The sequence below is a fragment of the Necator americanus genome, chromosome I (genome assembly GCF_031761385.1).
Source record: "Necator americanus strain Aroian chromosome I, whole genome shotgun sequence".
Taxonomy (NCBI): domain Eukaryota; kingdom Metazoa; phylum Nematoda; class Chromadorea; order Rhabditida; family Ancylostomatidae; genus Necator; species Necator americanus.
In genome coordinates this window covers 18,781,844-18,799,533 of record NC_087371.1, presented here as the reverse complement: position 1 = coordinate 18,799,533, position 17,690 = coordinate 18,781,844, and the positions used below count along the sequence as shown (strand labels likewise).

The window sequence follows — 17,690 nt, the reverse complement described above, 5'->3', positions numbered from 1 at the left end:
CCATAGGTTAGAAATAGAAAAGAGCTACAGTGGCGCTGAACTTTGTAGGTGTTATCTGAAATGCTAGACAGACACGGCCGTAGTCTAGACACTTTTGGTTTAAGCAAGGAACTCATAATGACCCTGATCAACAGATACCTTCAGCGCAACATTTTCACTGGTGGGGTAAACACTACTCTCAGGCCACTTGCTATTGGCCAACGGCTCGCTCCAGTTCTTTCTATTTGCTTTACGAGCAGAATAGAACAATCAATAATAGAACGTCTCCAACACATGTACTGCCGATATGTCGATGACTGTTTCATCGTGCCATCAATGCAATACGGAGTGAATGAATGGTTTAAAATGTTGGATGAGCACTCACAGTACATAAAACATACTCGAGAAGAACCAAAGGAGAGTTCAAAACACATACTGATGATCACAACCTCGGCTCGTCCTCTTGGCATGAAGAGGGGAATTGTCCACAACATGGTGAGACAGCTATGTGCACAGGAGATATGGAACGTGAGGAATCACTAAAACTAGCAATAAGGATAGCTAGTTTTAACGGTTGCACAAGATCAATCCCCAACCGCAATCTCGAACTACAAATGAAAGAGCGAGGCCGCCACGTAAAAGTAGAATTCCCCTGTGCATCCCTTCGCCTTTCATGCCTTAAAGGCATCTCCCCACGAATCTGAGGTGGTGCAGATTTCAGGTGGAGTACTCTTATAAGGGATAGTAGATTATGGAGAGGAGGGTGATTCCGTCCATTTCTCCCTAATTGCCGTAAAAAAACGGCCCGAAAGATGCGGCGCCGCACAAGGCCGCTCCAGTCGAACTCCTTGTAGAAAATAGTGCGCCAGAACGCCCGAAGCCGTATCTTCCAGGCCGTTTTTTACGGCAGTTAGGAAGAAATAGACGGAATCACTCTCTCCATAATCTACTATCCCGTATACGAATACTCCACCTGAAATCCGTACTACCTCAGATTCGTGGAGTGATGCCTTTAACTGATGCGATCAGCCGGGTTGCTTTACAAGCACACTTGCAAGATGATTCTATATTAGTGAACATCCGGAACGACCGCATAAAGCGACGATAGGTTCGTAATAGACTCTACGAGACGTTGTGTATCGAGGTTTTGCGTTGTTTGTCTATTCGGTAAAACTGAAGACAGGACGAAGATCGGAGTAATCTACCATATGGAATGCCTGATATGCAATGCCACCTATTTTGGAGAAACTGGAAGGGTACTTAACTTGCGTATCAAAGAGCATCTGATTGGAAAGGGCGTGGAAACACAAGAATGAGAAGCATGATGGAAATAAAGGGTTCGATATTAGCCCAACGAGGAAAAAATAACTACTAGGAAGGCATTGAAAGTATTCTGGACCCGTCAGGAGCCCATCCATGAATAAAAGAAATGAGTGCTTATCAATTACTAGTGACTTTGCGCCGTTTTTAACACTCTCTGAGTCATAAGATTATCCCACATGCAGTTTCATAATACCATCCAGACATCAGTACTTAAGGATACTACAGAGTGCATAGATTTCATTTGCCTTTGGTGACAATCTGTAAGGACGCGATGGTTCACCAGCCCCGCTAGTCGGTGAGACTGATCAATTTGTTTTCCTTTTGGAGTTCTTGCGTAGTGTACTTAGAACGATGTTGAGGCTTGGCAAGGAGAAAGAAAGAAATTGATAGGATATACGTAGCTTCAACACCTCGAACCATTTTGAAGTCTTTGATAAAGACGAAGTCGTTGAAACTTCAGACCAATAATAACGTTCCACTAAAACCTCGTTCGCATAACTAGAAAACATAAATACTAGGGACATAGTTGGAACTAGTAGTAACTAGAGATAGTGGAAGCTTCCTAGTTCCCAACACTCTTCAAGACACTTCACATCTATAGAACTGGACGAAATTAAACCGCGTGCGAACCTCGTTGCTGGTGCAATGAGTTGTTTCGAGAGGAAATTCCATCGCTAATCTACTCTAAACCCTTTTATTTTGCTAATTTTACGGCGGTGGAGATGGCTGGATAAGTAAACTGAAGTCGCTGGTGCGTTTGATAGATGTGAATCAATTTGTAGAGGATATTTACCGTTTTAGTTGTGACATACAGTTGGCGTGAAATGGATAATAATTAGACGAAGCGACTCGACGCGTTCTTGGTGAAGACGTGCAGGGGCTACAGGATTTCTTTTCTCTCTGTTTTTTTTAGAAAAAGTTTCTCGCTGTCTTTTCTACATATTAATATTTGAACGAGCTTATGTAATCTTAACAAACTCCTTCCCATCAGTTCTACCATCTGTTTTGCCCCTAGGATGCCTCTAAGGCATTTGATCACTGTCCAATTTTGATATGTCTGCACGATTTTCATCTTTTGGTAGTTGTGATACCAAGAAAACAGTTTTTCGCTACTTCATCAGTTCCTCCTGATTCCAGGGTGTCTCCTCAAAGGGAAGAATTTCTTCAGGAATTGGATTTCTGCACCAATTCTTTTGTAACCGTACATAGTTAAGCTGCCCACAGAGTTGACAGCCGAGCAGGCGGCGCCACCCGTACGGGTCTGCACTTGATGGGTATTGAGCTAATCGCGCGCTCAATAACCACAAAACAGCCGCCCGCGTTGTGAACTCTGCGGGCAGCCTTAGCCTTCCTCCAGGAGTCGCTTAGGGAGTTTACTATGATTCTGATTGCAACAAATGCTAATCATGCAGAGCTGCTTAAAAATGGAACAAAATTTGGTCTCTACAAACTGTGTTCTCAGAGGCGTCTTAGAAACAGAACGAACCGCAGAACTGGTGGAGAAGGATCAGACTACGTAATCCCACTCAGCCACTATTGAAATAGTGAGAAGTACGGAGAGAAACAATGAGAAAAGAGATCTGAGAGTTCCTTTGTAGAAGGATATCAGTGACCACCTTCACCGAGACCGCGTCGCATCGCCTTGTTACGTATCGGCTTCACGCGGGTTGTATGTGGCATTTGCAAACTATGTCCCGGCCTCTATTTGATAGTGGAGAGAACCCAAGATGGAAATTTTTCTGAACCTGTTCTTTAACAGCAAGCAGCTACAGTGATTATCGTCTAATGAATCCGAGTAATGGGCTTGTTCTTAGCAAACGCCTAGGCGGTAGCTCAATTCACGTGCAACTTCTCGCCACATCCTCCCATTATTTTACAAATGACATCTTACTCTTAGAGTACTATGAGAACTGCTTTCGACGAAAGTGGAAAATCCTCGGATTAAGAACAAGTCTCGTACATGGAAAAAGTAATTGGTAATTTGGCAAAGCGACCATGATCATTCTATGAGATATTCTTCGTTCTAGGAATCCTTGTTTGCAGGTCGACTCTATGTGCAAGGAGAAGCTGAAAACGAACGTTGCTTCCAAACGGCCAAAGAAACCTCTTCCAGCCATGTTACATTCCACCTACCGATAGGTGCATGTAACATGAGGAGGCAGAGGACGGTAATCATCTAGTACATTTAAGTCTACCTAACGTCATCTGGTTTTTTTTTTCTGAGTTGTTCAGATGCACCCGCGAGGAGTTTCGTTCTCTTTCTCACTTGTGGTTTCATTTCATCACGTGAGTGATTGTTCGGGAAATATTTCTTTGCCATACGCTTGGAATTAAGCGGCATAGATCTGTCAAATTCCAGTACTTCGTCACTGGAATGGATCGTGCATTTCACATCCGTTGCTTCTTCCTAGAGTCCGTGAAAAATCTGCATACGGAATTTAGTGTAGGGTACGTCTTTTTTTCACTTGAAATTTCAATCTGATAAAATCGTGGCGGAAATAGGATCCGAAAAGATTAAAAATTCAACTGGCAACATCTGAATATTTTCGTTTATATTCAACTGCAATGCAATCATAAAAGAAGGCCAAAACTGCTTTTCTCCTGACTCGAAAAGGACGTGTCGAAATGAAATCCTTTTTACACTCGGTTTAAATTGATTTCAAAGTTGAATTTGCCGAAACTGTTCTCGACACGCATAAAGTATGTGGAAACAAAAACAAAATCTACTTCTTTGAGGAACTTTTCCTGCATTGTGATCGTAAAAGTAAACAGCATAGTTGAGAAATTCTGGGCAATCCCAATGTTTGTATTAAAGGCATCACCCCACGAATCTGGGTTTTTGGGGTTTCAGGTGGGTTATGCCTATACGGAGTCGTAGATTATGGAGAGAAATGTGATTCCGTCCATTTTTTCCTAACTGCTGTAAAAAAGGACCCGGAAGATACAGCTCCGAGCGTTCCGGCGCGCTATTTTCTACAACGGGTTCGATTGGAGCGCGCCAGCCTCGTGAACGCGCCGCATCTTCCGGGCTGTTTTTTTTACGGCGACTAGGAGGAAATGGACGAAATCACCCTCCTCTCCATAATCTACGACTCCGTATAGGAACCCTCCACCTGAAATCCGTACCACCTTACATTCGTGAGGTGATGCCTTTAAGACTAAAAAGAAATTAAACCTAGGAATCGCTTACGCGAAGATATCCTCTTTAGATTAGTATTTGACTCGAAAAAAACTCGAACGAAGACTCATTGATAAGCTTTTGTTTGGTCTCGATCGCTTCGAATCTGTCAACCTTTCCAAACAGTGGTGCACGTCCGTCGTCTGGAGAGGATGCTCCGTCAATTCCTTTAAAACGTAGTAACGAAAAGAAATAAAGGCACAGCTGTTACTTTGATGCAACTCAATGGCCCCTTAAAAAACTCTGCTATCATGGACATCTGAGGATGTCCTTGTTTGCTAGATATTCAAGGCCTATTAAAGATTCAACAACGACTAGGATTTTTTTATGTTCTGAAACGATTACCACTTACAGTCGATATCGAAATGTTTGGAATTAACTGTCACTTATTTATAGGACTCTGAAAACAGAAGTCGTTGAGCAGGAGTTTCAGCTACCAGAATGCATCTACCAACTACGAGATGGAATCAACGGTCCTACTCTCCAGTACGCACAGGTTGCTTTAAATAACTGACAAAATTATCAAGATAGGAATTGTCAAAAATTTGACTGCGGTAAAGAAACAAAAAAAAAATGGTGCATGTTCCATGCGGCAATAAATCGGTTGCGAATCATCTGGAAAGTCGAAAGTTTGATCAAAAGATTTAATATATGAAAAACCCTCCAAATCTTTCAGTCTGTGTCGGTGGTGTCTGCCGTAGTTTGTTTGAGTTTCAGCCTTGCATTTTTTTTACTCGAAAAGTGTTCTTCATTTCTTAGTTACATGCGTTCAAATGTATTTCATACTTCCAAGAAATCACTCTTTATTTAAAAATTGAAACTGTTAGAAACTGAGAGTCTAAGTCTCTCCAATCAGCGTTCGTGGAATTCAATGAGGATTGCACTACGGAACATTTTCATGCGAAGAAACCGAGAAAAAAGAAAGTGGGCAATGATTGTTAAAAGCAGCACTTATTTTCCGTCTTACTATTTCCGTATAATGGGACTATATTGCGGAGTTTACTTTCATCTTTGCTCGTATTCGACTCAGACATCTATTCCCACTTTGAAATGCAGTGTTGTGTCATTTTTTCCTCCGCTTGCCAGGGCCAATTTTCGCCTTACGAAAAGGCTTCAAAACTCAACATTTAAATTCCCGTGGACGCAGATTCACTTATTTCAGCCTGCCAATCTAAAATGTAACCTTTTTTAATGGGGCAGTTCCATTGTTGTATTACTCAGAAAATTGTAATAATGCGGCTGTATGCATAATAGATAAATGCTGCGGGTGCTTTTTTCTCAAGTTAAGAGCGGCGTTATGGATAACAAAAGCATGCGATGTAAGAATGCAATGCGACAGTAGTATTCCAGGAGCCTGAATTGTGTGTGTGGCCACATCCCTCATCATGTGTCATGGTCTCAAATATATATATATATATATATATACATATATTTGCCTCTAGTTGTATGTACATGCTTCAGATCCTAATCTTAGGCGCCTTACCTACTTCTCATCACCCATTGCTTGACGATATCGATCTACTCGTCCAGTTATCGATCCGACTAATTTTTTTACCCATCTCTGCCCCAGAAAGCTACTCAGTTTTTTTTTTGTAGAGATTGGTTGTAGTAAATGCAATGGTGTCATAGCATCTCATTCGAGAAGAATAAGAGTAGGGGTAGATTACAAAGTGTTTGGTATTGATGAATTTGCATGGGATGCGTCAAGACGTCCCTCTTCAATTCAGAATACTTAGAGGTTTATGAATGCGTGTCCAACCTGTACAATAACATGCGAGGCCAACTTTATGTATCCAACCAGTGTTTTTGTCCGAGTCAAAGACAGGTCTACTACTAGTCTATTATCGAACGAGGAGGGTTGACAGGCTTGGGCCTAGCCCGGTTTTCGAACCACTGATCGTGCATTCGTAGCCGAATCCTCTGCCACCGCATTAAACTCGCAGCACCCAGAGCAAAGCATCAATTATCGATTTATTGACCTCCAGGATTTCTTTTTCGCAATTACTCTAATCGTTTCGAGCAATGGAATCGACTTTGCCGAATTATTAATTTCCATCCCCTTTTTCCAGTCGCAACAAAACTTTGTCTGCTGGGTTTTTCACATGTGTAGCTTGAGTATTTTCTAAGAGAAGCCGATCACAGATGTTATACAAGTCATTTTCTAAGAGAAGTTGGCTTTTTTCAGATTTTGAACATTTCCTCACTAGGATAGAACAAATATAACGGTCTCCAGTGCCCAACTAACGTAAAGCTTAAAGGCATCACCCACGAATCTGAGGTGATACGGATTTCAGGTGGAGTATTCGTTTACGGGATCGTAGATTATGGAGAGAGGAGTGATCCCGTCCATTTCTTCCTAATTGTCGTAAAAAAACGGCCCGGAAGATAGGCCTCGGGCATTATTTTTATTTCCCACAAAGAGTTCGACTGGAGCGCGCCAGCCCTGTGCACGCGCCGCATCTTCCGGGCCGTTTTTTACGGCAATTAGGAAGAAATGGACGGAATCACCACCCTCTCCATAATCTACTATCCCGTATACGAACACTCCACCTGAAATCCGTACCACCTCACATTCGTGGGGTGATGCCTTTAAGACTAAAAAGAAATTAAACCTAGGAATCGCTTACGCGAAGATATCCTCTTTAGATTAGTATTTGACTCGAAAAAAACTCGAACGAAGACTCATTGATAAGCTTTTGTTTGGTCTCGATCGTTTCGAATCTGTCAACGTTTCCAAACAGTGGTGCACGTCCGTAATCTGGAGAGGATGCTCCGTCAATTCCTTTAAAACGTAGTAACGAAAAGAAATGAAGGCAAAGCTGTTACTTCGATGCAACTCAATTGCCCCCTTTCAAACCGGCTACTATCTAATATGTACTACATATAACATCTATTGCTACACATAATTTCTATTTGTAGATTTATACTTCCTTCATTCTCCGTAACTTCTCTTCTCCATTTTCCAGGTAGGTCAGCGAGTTACACACCGATGGAGTTGCGAAGACGGTAAGGATTTGAAAATGCTGTGAAATATCCTTAAGTTATAAAAGATTTTCGTGAATACCTACTAGAAAAAAAAGTACGACGAAACACTAGTGACAATTCTATTGCTATTCAAAAAAAGAGTGGAAATGCTATTATCCAATTCAGTTTATGAAGTATATTCGTGTTCTTACGTTACAATGGATTCAAATGATTTCTTTTATGAAAAATTCCTTCCCTGGTTGCTGTAATCATCAATTTGAAAACGTTTGTGAAATCTCTTTCGCCACCATCCTTCACCAATCAGAACTTACGTATCTATTCAACGTTAGGTTCAAGTTGGGTTTACGGGATTTTGATCCATAGCTGTTTTGCCGATGATGGACAAGGGAATAAATTCGAGCTCGTCGACGACAGAGGGTAAGTTTTGTTTTTAATGCGAAATGTATGTTCCTTTTTCATACCTTAAAACACCTAAGTTTGATTTTTAACCAGTGAGCTAATTTCTTAGGTGCTCAACAGACTCCTATCTTTTGCCTCAAATAGGGTACGAACCGAATAGTTTGTCAGCATTTACAAACGCTCAGGTGTTCAAATATGCGGACAAGGTGTTCCCTTCGAAATTATTACCTTTCTTCAACGATTTCCAGTTGTTATGATACCGCCCTTCACTTCTTCAGGTTCAACTTTATTTCACATGTACTGTACAGCTTTGCTACAAACACGATGGTGGATGCGAGGGCGTGACGGTATCCTTTCCTCTATCTCCTGTGGGCAGAGTGGATTGTGCACATGTTCAGATCGCTTATTCTCTTGTTTCAGCCACCAGTCTGCGACCATGACTCGAACTACCTACCAGGTGTCACTCCTCCTCACCATGATATCGATTCACCATCGATAGGTCCAACATTTGATATCCCTTTTCCGAGGGGCTCTTTATACAGCAGGAACCACTTTGAGAAGGACTACCTCTTGCATAAAATCGCTATTTATTTAGGAGGAGAAGGTGAACCGGAAGAAAACGCGATGTATAATGAATTCCCACCGGAATCGAAACCATTTTTCGGACCAATAGATCCGATGGATGGTTACGGGAGGTGAAGAACTACATATCAACTTTTATAACAAAAATATAGCAGACAACAAATAAATGAAACATAAAATGATGTGAAATATAACAAAACATGAGAGGTCCGTGATAGAATCTTCAAAATATTAAAGATTAATAAATATTATAATTTATTATTAATATTAATCTCAGCATCACATATCAAATTCCCCTCCGTATTTCAGTTCCAAATACAGAGACAGCCCACTGAACGAGACCGAAGTAGAAGATATGTCTTTGATAGCATCTAATTCCTCAGCAGCAGGTAAACACAAATATATACTAATACTTTATCAACATAACACTCATTGACTTTAGGAGTTTGTCATTTTCACAAAGATCTTTCTACTTTTCGAGCTTGTGTGGTTGGATTTGCTTTGATGCAAATTTACACAATCTATCTAAACATTGAAGACAAACAGCTAATTGTTACTCAAAAAACACGACTCTGTGCTTCTGTGCCCATCAATAGATCTTGCAATACAGTTGTGAATTCTTCTACATGTTTTGACGGAAAAATCTTTAGGAAAACGTTTAGATAGAACAACAAAGAAAAGAAGAGATTTGAACATGGAAACCGACCTCAGCGTTGACGTTATTGTTCTCCCGTTTGACGAAAAGACAGGTTAGTTGGCTGTCTAACATTGGAGCTCTCTTGAAGATGAAAAGGAACTACACAACTTAGGTTACGGCCGATCAATTGTGACCTCTCCAAGCGTCTGTTTTTCACGAATGGCCACACTATTGCTGCTCTTGTCTGTAGTGATCACTGCAGCACTCTGCACTGTCATAGGATATATACTCGCAAGACGATCGACTCCCTATCAGAAAAGTATGGACGCATTTCACTGATATTCCCTTTCGTTTCACAGAAATTGTACTTTCTCCATATGTTATCTACTAAAAATACTGTAGAAGACGGGCTTCTAGAAATTCTTCAAGTTAATGAAGGAGCCATTTGTTTATTGAAGGGAAATTGTTTTTAGCAATGGAATAATGGACTGATGATTGTAACTGTTGATTTATTCTGTATCAAAGTACTGTCTTTGTACTCACTAATAAAGGACATAATAAACGACACAACAGTTTGGTAAGGTTGCAAAGGTCGATACTAATTAAGTGTTATTTTTGGGACAATTACACACATTTTTACAAATAATTGTGAAGATCTACAATTTAAATGATGAAGATTTGAACATGTCCGATCAAAAAAAATGAAAAGATTCTTTCATTTCTTGAAATAATTAGCTGCTCATATATATTTATTTATGAGTTAATTTCTACAATTCTTCGGAAATCCCTCGTTTATATCCTACTCTGCCACAATGCCAGGAATTCGACAAATTCTGCAGAAATCAGCGAGGGAATGAATAACGGTTCCCCAAGTTACTAACCCAGCGCGTCAGGAACACTCTACGACTCCACTAAAATCAAAATCTCTTCTCGTTCGCTGAACTTCTTTCCCTCATTACAATCCGGTTAGATCGTTTTCACTTATGGTGCATCGTGGAAACGGCTGCGTAGAAAGTGGCGCAATTTTTGCATGTCACCGATCATTATAGCACAACTACCTCTTCTGTTTCAACCCGAAAGTGGATTCGGAAGGGGGTCCAAAGCGCAGAAGTCTACTGTAGGTCTATAGAGTAATCAAATACAGCACGGAGGTCGCTAGTTTTCAGCGGAACTGTGCATTTGCAGAGCTGTCAAAAAAAGTGGTACGATGTTTCCCTCTCGGGTGGGTGTGGAACCCCTGTAATAAAAGAAACAGAGAAAAGGGTTTCGACAGCCTCATTCGTTTGATGAATCCGAAAGTGCTGACTTTATTTCTGCATTGGGGGACAAAATCCGTGCACTACCTTCTGAGCAGAATCAAGACTGTTATTGACCCTTATTTTGGCTAACGTTCCGGCATCGCCGCCTTCTTCAGAGCCCTGAAAATCGAAAACGTGTAAGCTACCTCCACAAACGCATCATCATCCAACAAGATATGACTTAGCAAACAGAATAAACAAGTAGTACACAATACAACTCATGATATCAAGATTCAAAGAAGGTCGAAGTTGAGACTTAAAATCTGTGTTATTTAGAATCTGCTTCGACGATGGAATTGCCGAAAATAATTGTATGAACACAAAGGAACAAACGATGAATGAGAGCTATTTCTATTAACATTATCTGGGTTCCTCCCATATTTCACATTGTCAGGTCAAAACGGCATGAACCACGAGCGTAGTTGCGGTGCATTTGCGTACGCGCTCGAAACGGCGCGGCGGAAGCAGGAGCTGGAACCGAAGGGGACCATCGCAAACAGCAGCGATGGGTGGTGCCAACAAGGATTTCACCACGCTCCTGGCCTCTACGCTGCACCGGAGCATTTCGAGAGAAGCCCCGTACGCAATTACACGGTGCTTCATGTCGTTTTGACCCAACTATACCTCGCTTAACAAAGAAGAACTTCTGTGGGAAAGACTTGGTGGAAGCGTGCATGCTTGACCTCTCCAATGAAGACGAAAACAATTTCTTTGGAATAGGTACTAGGAGCAAAGAAACAAGTGAGGTAACTCACCAGAGACTTGGGACAATAGATGGAAGTAGTCAAGACCAGAATACCTCTCACATTTACCTGCTTTTCTCTTCAAGAATATAAACCGCTAAGAAGTTGAAACAGCAACAAAGCTCACATTAGGAATAAACAACTTCAACAGCGGAAGATGTTACAATTAATGACAATAGATGTTGGACGTGCACAGAAGTCAAGCCGTGTAGTGACCGACAAGATCACAGCAAGGAATCCCGCTTCGCTTCCGTACACATTCATACCCGCACAGTTCTCTGGTATATGCTATACTCGAATGACCTGAATAGTCCTTCCGACTGCTAACGTTTCACAATTGAACCGACATTCAAAGGTAATCCGACAATACTAAGATTTCTCCTCTGCAATTAATAACATGCTCCAATACAGAAGAGAGCGACGCAGCAACATCACAATCGGAGATGTTCGGCATGTCGTAGATTGGATATGGGAATTATTTTCATTTCTCTTGTTTTAAATATCCGCTTACAATTTCTTCTGCTAAGTCGGTGAATGAAGATTAGAAGTAGTGGTGCGGGCTATATTATGGGCTTTCTGTCGGACTCTCGTCCACTTATTCATGTCTGTTTTGTTTTTACTGCTTGTTTTACTCCTTGGAGTGCTTGTTCTGTAATCGTCGTATGAAACTCGCCGCTGTTTATAATTACGTTTCTTTCTGAACAAATTGGTCAGGTAAATACAATGGCGGAGTACGACTTAACAAAGCGAATGGCTCCTTTCTTTGATCTGCATCTGATCATCCCTTTATTAGAGTTTATCGAGCCAAGAAAGGTGAGGATTGCATCACTTTCCGTTCACTAGAATAATTCTCTTTCGATTTTTAGATTTACGATGATGCTTCTCTTGTGGAGATGCATCGCCACGTGCTTATGAAAACAAATATGATCGATAGCCTAACTGAAACTTATCAAGGCACTCCTATCCCAAAAGAATTAGAAACTAAAAGGAGTGAAGTTCTCAAGGAAAGGGACATTCTCAAGGCCAAGGTGTGGAAGAGATTCTTATCTGTCCTACCGCAGTACTTTGTTTTATCATTGTATTTGCCATTCTTTTGAAGATTGGCATGAGTGTATGTTCAGTTAGTACTGCAGAATATCAACATTTTTCTAAACTAGTATTAATCCAAATGAAAGCGTAGACAGTGCTGGTAACCTCTGAGCATCCAATTCCATTTCCTTCTGCCGTTGTTCTAATACAAACTTGTCTATCTTCTGCTGATCTGAACTGCTCATTTAGGTTGACCCAGTCATAGAGATCCTCGAACTTGATGACGTTAAAGAGCTAATGGAAAGCACTCGCGATCGAGACGGAAACAACAAAATACTCGACTTCTTGCAGCAAAATCACAACGTGTGTTGTCCTTGAGATTTCCCTTCTATTTTCTATGTTTTTGGTGCTACATTACATCTGTCTTGATCTACTGTAATAGTCGTTCTTTTTCTTCTTACACAAGTGCTATAGAATTTTATACTGTGCTTGTGAAAAATTACGACGCTAATATCTTTTCGAATGGGATTCCCTTATGCACTCACATTTTCCAGTTCCAACTCGATATGATCGATGCATTGTTCAAATACGCCAAGTTTATGTACGAATGTGGCAACTATACTGCAGCATCGGTTGGTTATGTTGGAATGTTCTTAGCTAGCATTTTGAATGTTTTCTCAGTGTGTAGATGCAAGCAAATCGAGGCTAAGGAAGTCGAAGGGACCAATTAGGCTAGTACATCTACGAATATAACATATTATAAAATCTCAAACAAATAGCAATCTTCGGGAAAAAATGATTAGATCAGCCACGAAAAGTAGTTTTTGTTGATTTCGGCAGTTTTCAAAAACAATTTACGGATTCCATTTATACGATGGATGGATGACAATTGTTTTCAGAAGTTGTCTTGGATGGCTTAAAAATTGAAATGATTGAAAAAAATCAAACTTGTCCCTCCAACTACCATTGTACCGACAAATATCTTATTTCTCTATTCTTTCCCTTTCACTGTTCCAGGAGCGAAGTCAAATGCACTCAGAGGGATTTTGGGAAGTTGATGAAGTTGTTCAGCTGTTGTTTCAGTTTCGATGTCAAAAGATCGTTTAGGTTTGTCTCTACTACTACCGCAATCTCGTACCTCAAGCTGATCCAAACTATCTCAATGCTCTTTATGGAAAACTAGCTAGCGAAATCCTCTTGCAGGTTTGTGATAGGCTTGATTATAACGTTATCGTTATTGAGTGCTAGTTACTTAGTTGTTTTTCTCCTTGAGGAATGGGATCATGCACGAGACGACTTGGTGAAACTTCGTGCATACATCGATTCAAATCCTTTTGATACCGAATGGGAGCTGATTCATCAAAGAGCTTGGCTAATGCATTGGGCTCTCTTTGTGTATTTCAATTATCCCAAAGGACGCGATGATATAATTGAGATGTTTCTTAACCAGCAAACGTATTTAAATACTATCCAAGTAGGTTCTTTTTTTGTACATGTGTGTGTTTTTCGATTTTAAAATGCAATTTCCGTAGGTGATGTGCCCTCATCTCCTTCGATACTTGGCTGTAGCCGTTGTGACAAGCAAGAACAAACAGAAGAATAGTTTAAAAGACCTCATAAAAGTCATTGACATTGTAAGAAGATGCATTTTTGTCTTCATTTGGTTCGTGACACTTTTTTGCTTGGTTTTTCAGGAACGTCATAACTATCAAGATCCTGTTACTGATTTCCTTACTTGCTTGTATATCAAATATGACTTTGATGAGGCTCAAGAAAAGCTTCGCCAATGTGAAGAGGTTTGTATTTGGTCTGCTCTCTCTATTTGAATGCAATACTTACTTTTGTTGTATTTCCAGGTATTGTCAAATGATTTCTTCCTCACTGCTTGCCTCTCAGATTTTCGTGAATCTGCCCGTCTTCTAATTTTCGAAATGTTCTGTCGCATTCATCAATGCATCAGTATAGAAATGCTTGCTAGGAGGCTCAATATGTCACAGGTGTGGATTGGATTTCTAAAATGTATAAAATTTATCTCACAGATCAGTTCATTTCTACCCTGGAAATGGAACAGTAGTGAGGGTCAAGCCTGGTGATGAGACACGACCCTCTCGAGTACGGCCGCACCCTTTTTTCTTCTTCTTCTCCAACGTTGCTACGACAGATCTTGGTTGCTACCAATTCAATGTATTACAAATTCCACCAATGTTGAAAATGTTCCGAAAAAGAAAAATCGAAAATTACCCGAGAAACAAGTGGCAAATGAGGAAGTCGGCAACTGACGAAAGCGAAGAAATATTGAGTCCCAGAAGAAGAAAATTTGCTGAAATGTCTTTGAAATATCGTATTGAAATACTTTGATTTTTAATCTATTCTATTTTTTTTTATAATCCATAGAATATTTTAAGTGCTGATTAAAGCGCATAATACGACAAAAAAGAAAGGAGTCAGGTGAGTAAGTCGAATAGAGACGAATGACAAAAAAATCAACATTTTCTTTTGGCAGTGTGATGATGAGACGACTCAGGTTCGACATGCCGTTGACTCAAATTTTTGTAGTAAAGGGACCGACAGAAATATTTTAGCTAGTCTTTCAGAGAAGAGAGAAGGGATTTTTTTGCCCTACAAAACGATAATATCGCTGTTCCTTTCCCACCTCCTAGTATTTTTTTTCTTTGGAATTCAGATGGAACAGAAGTTAGAATTTTCCGACTTTTGTTAGATTTTTCCCGTCTAAATTTTTAGCCAACCAGACCGTCCTGAAGGAGAAATTTTGCACATAGTGGTTTCTTTAGTCCCTGTATTCGAATGTATGGGTGATTTCTTCAGAACTCCTGTTTTTTTTTTGGAACGGGAAAACTTGGCAATATTCCGATTTTTGCTCGCTCGCCGAAAACTGTGTGATCTTGAATAAAATTCAATAATTCGAATTTAGCGTGAAGCATATCATCTTCTGGTAAATTGTAGCCAACGATTTCCGCTATCAGGTGCTATATCAAACGATTTCCAGGGCTTCGCTGTTCTCCAAATTTTTTATGCAACAAAGATGGGAAAAACGCTGTTTTTCCCATCTTCCATCCCACCCTATTTTTCCCATCTTTATCGCAAAGACCTAAAATTTCCTTTCAGTCCTCTTATGACGAAGTTATAAGAAGTTTATCGGAGGTTCGAATTTTTTAATTCAATTTTTTTTTGTTATATCAGACGTTCGAATCCGCGCTAGTGCTCGCGAAGCCCTTCATCCCTCCGGGGTCGATAAGTTAGTACCACACTTGTCTGGGAAGATAAAAACACTGACACTTGACACATCGCCTAGCCCCCCCCCCCCCAAGTCATTATATAGGCCAGTTACACGCTCGTAACCTTCAAGAAATTCTGTACTGAAGTGAACGTGGGGGCGCATCCCATTGATTACCGCCAGAAACTTTATCCTTTATGACGAAGTTATATGCAATCTTCTAGACCAAACAATGTGCACAGGGTAAGAGCTCTTTTGCCCATTAATTCTCATTAAACCCAGTTTTAAGGCGTTGAAAACTATTTGTAATTGAATTCTTCATCTTTTAGGAGAAGTTTCAAGTTTCTATCTCTTTTACAAAAATTTACCACAATGTGGTGTGGAACCTGTGTAGTCCCATTGTTATATTGTCAACACGTTGTACATTTTCAAAACAAAATGTTGTGACTTCCATGTTACTGTCCTCGCCCGAAACTAAATATAATATTTTAATATATGTAATCATTTATTATTATTTCTTGTAATATTTTACAATGTATGTAATTACCGCAGAAAATGTTAGTTGGAAGAGAGGGTGGGACATCCAGTGGTGCCTTTATTTCTCAACGCTCTAAATTTTTTCCCTTAGTAACTTTAACTTACATGTCTTAGACCCTCTAAGACTAATGCCTAAGCCTTAGGACCCTATTGATTAAATTATTTATTTCGAAAAATAAAGGCGCCACGGCGTCCTACACCCGCTCCCTCCAACTACATTCTTCCCCAATTATCTAATGCTGCGTGATATTTTCTCCTGGTTATCATTCTTCTTCTTCTTCCATTTGCTAGTGTTCACGCCCACTCTTTAACGGTCCTTTCTTTCTCTCTCTCTCGATCCCAAAATGGGAAAATTCCATTGCACCCTTGACCCTGACAGTAGTTGTTAACTTGTGACTGCAGCAGGATCGTCTAAATCTTGGAACCATATATTCAAAAAAAAATCGCGTTATTTCAGCATGGAAATGGTATTGATTTTGTGAGGAGCGCAAAATCTTATTTAAAGGTGTCACCCCACGAATCTGAGGTGGTACGAATTTCAGGTGGAGTGTTCGTATACGATATCGTAGATTATGGGGAGAGGGGTGATCCCGTCCATTTCTTCCTAATTGCCGTAAAAACGGCTCGGAAGATAAGGCTTCGGACGTTCCGGCGCGCTATTCCATACAAAGAGTTCGATTGAAGCGCGCCAGCCTTGTGCACGCACCGCATATTCCGGGCCGTTTTTTACGGCAATTAGGAAGTAATGGACGGAATCACCCCTCTCTCCATAATCTACTATCCCGTATATGAATAATCCACCTGAAAGCTGTACCACCTCAGATTCGTGGAGAATCCGTGGGGTTTAATCGAAAGCACCCTGATCTGCTCAACTTTTCAAGTCCTTTGTTATCTGGAGGTTAAGACATTTATTTTCGATTCTTTCGGATGATTATTAAATTTTCCTGATTCACTGAAAAATTTCATTTTATTCAAGAAACTATCACGAAGTCTGTGGCTTGTACCCGTTGAAATAGCTTGTTATTTCGACGATTGTGAGTTATGCGATTTTAGAACGTTCTCAAAATCACTTTGATTAGAAGAAATTCTTTCCTTATTCGAGGTGACTTTAAAGTTTTTTTCGGCATCATGGAGGTTCGTCCACTAACACGCATTGCTGTTCTGTTAGTATGTGTATTATTGGTAATCTGACTCACATTAATAAATCATTCCTTCTTTTTTTTTCATTTCTTGTTAATAAGTGAAGGGGTTTTTGTTTATTGTTAGGTGGATCTTCATGTTTAGGTAGAAGCTGAGCGTTGGATCGTTGATCTCATTCGTAACTATCGAATTGAAGGAGCCAAAATCGACAGCAAATTGGGGCAGGTGGTTATGGGTGTGAAAGCAGTTAGTATTCATGAGCAGGCGAGTATGAATCATGCTTTACCACAGTATTTTAGTTCGCGTTGACACAAGTTTTTGTAACAGCTGTATTTTCTTAATCCAATCCTTGAAGGTTATGGAAAACACGAAGCGATTAACACTGCGGGCACAGCAGATCGCCTTGCAATTGGAAAAGGCAAGAACTGAACGAAAATCTACTGTTTAGAGTTGTTTTGGTCTAGAATTACTGCTTTGTTTTTCCTTGAAGTCTTCTTTAATTTCCCATTTTTTAGTAGTTTTCTCTCACAGTATCTGAGTTAATTTCGGTTCGGTCATTTTCATCTGAAAATCTCGGTTTTCTAAGTTAAGTTTCTCAGTTATGTGTTTCGCTATGTGTGAGCAA

At 40.2% G+C, this 17,690-nt stretch overlaps 1 protein-coding gene across 3 annotated transcripts; it reads left to right on the top strand.

Annotated features, from left to right (window-relative positions):
• Positions 1 to 60: 60 nt before the first annotated feature.
• RB195_006129 (uncharacterized protein) lies at positions 61 to 17,513 on the top strand (the record flags this gene model as incomplete). Of its 3 annotated transcripts, XM_064179023.1 has the most annotated exons (25): positions 61 to 474; positions 3,330 to 3,470; positions 3,535 to 3,588; positions 3,662 to 3,750; positions 4,877 to 4,976; positions 7,447 to 7,486; positions 7,795 to 7,882; positions 7,974 to 8,070; positions 8,143 to 8,211; positions 8,285 to 8,363; positions 8,460 to 8,559; positions 8,756 to 8,835; positions 9,097 to 9,195; positions 10,776 to 10,960; positions 11,839 to 11,937; positions 11,991 to 12,152; positions 12,403 to 12,516; positions 12,708 to 12,785; positions 13,261 to 13,356; positions 13,427 to 13,627; positions 13,686 to 13,787; positions 13,848 to 13,949; positions 14,010 to 14,150; positions 17,210 to 17,329; positions 17,421 to 17,513. In XM_064179023.1, 25 exons carry the CDS (start codon positions 61 to 63, stop codon positions 17,511 to 17,513), a joined length of 2,943 nt encoding a protein of 980 aa, XP_064036015.1. The 3 variants fall into 3 exon arrangements, with proteins under 3 accessions (XP_064036015.1, XP_064036017.1, XP_064036016.1); XM_064179024.1 differs by lacking the exons at positions 61 to 474; positions 3,330 to 3,470; positions 3,535 to 3,588; ... (9 more) ...; positions 9,097 to 9,195; positions 10,776 to 10,960 and having other exon boundaries at positions 11,848 to 11,937; XM_064179025.1 differs by lacking the exons at positions 61 to 474; positions 3,330 to 3,470; positions 7,447 to 7,486; ... (15 more) ...; positions 17,210 to 17,329; positions 17,421 to 17,513 and having other exon boundaries at positions 8,285 to 8,563.
• Between the last annotated feature and the right edge of the window lie 177 nt (positions 17,514 to 17,690).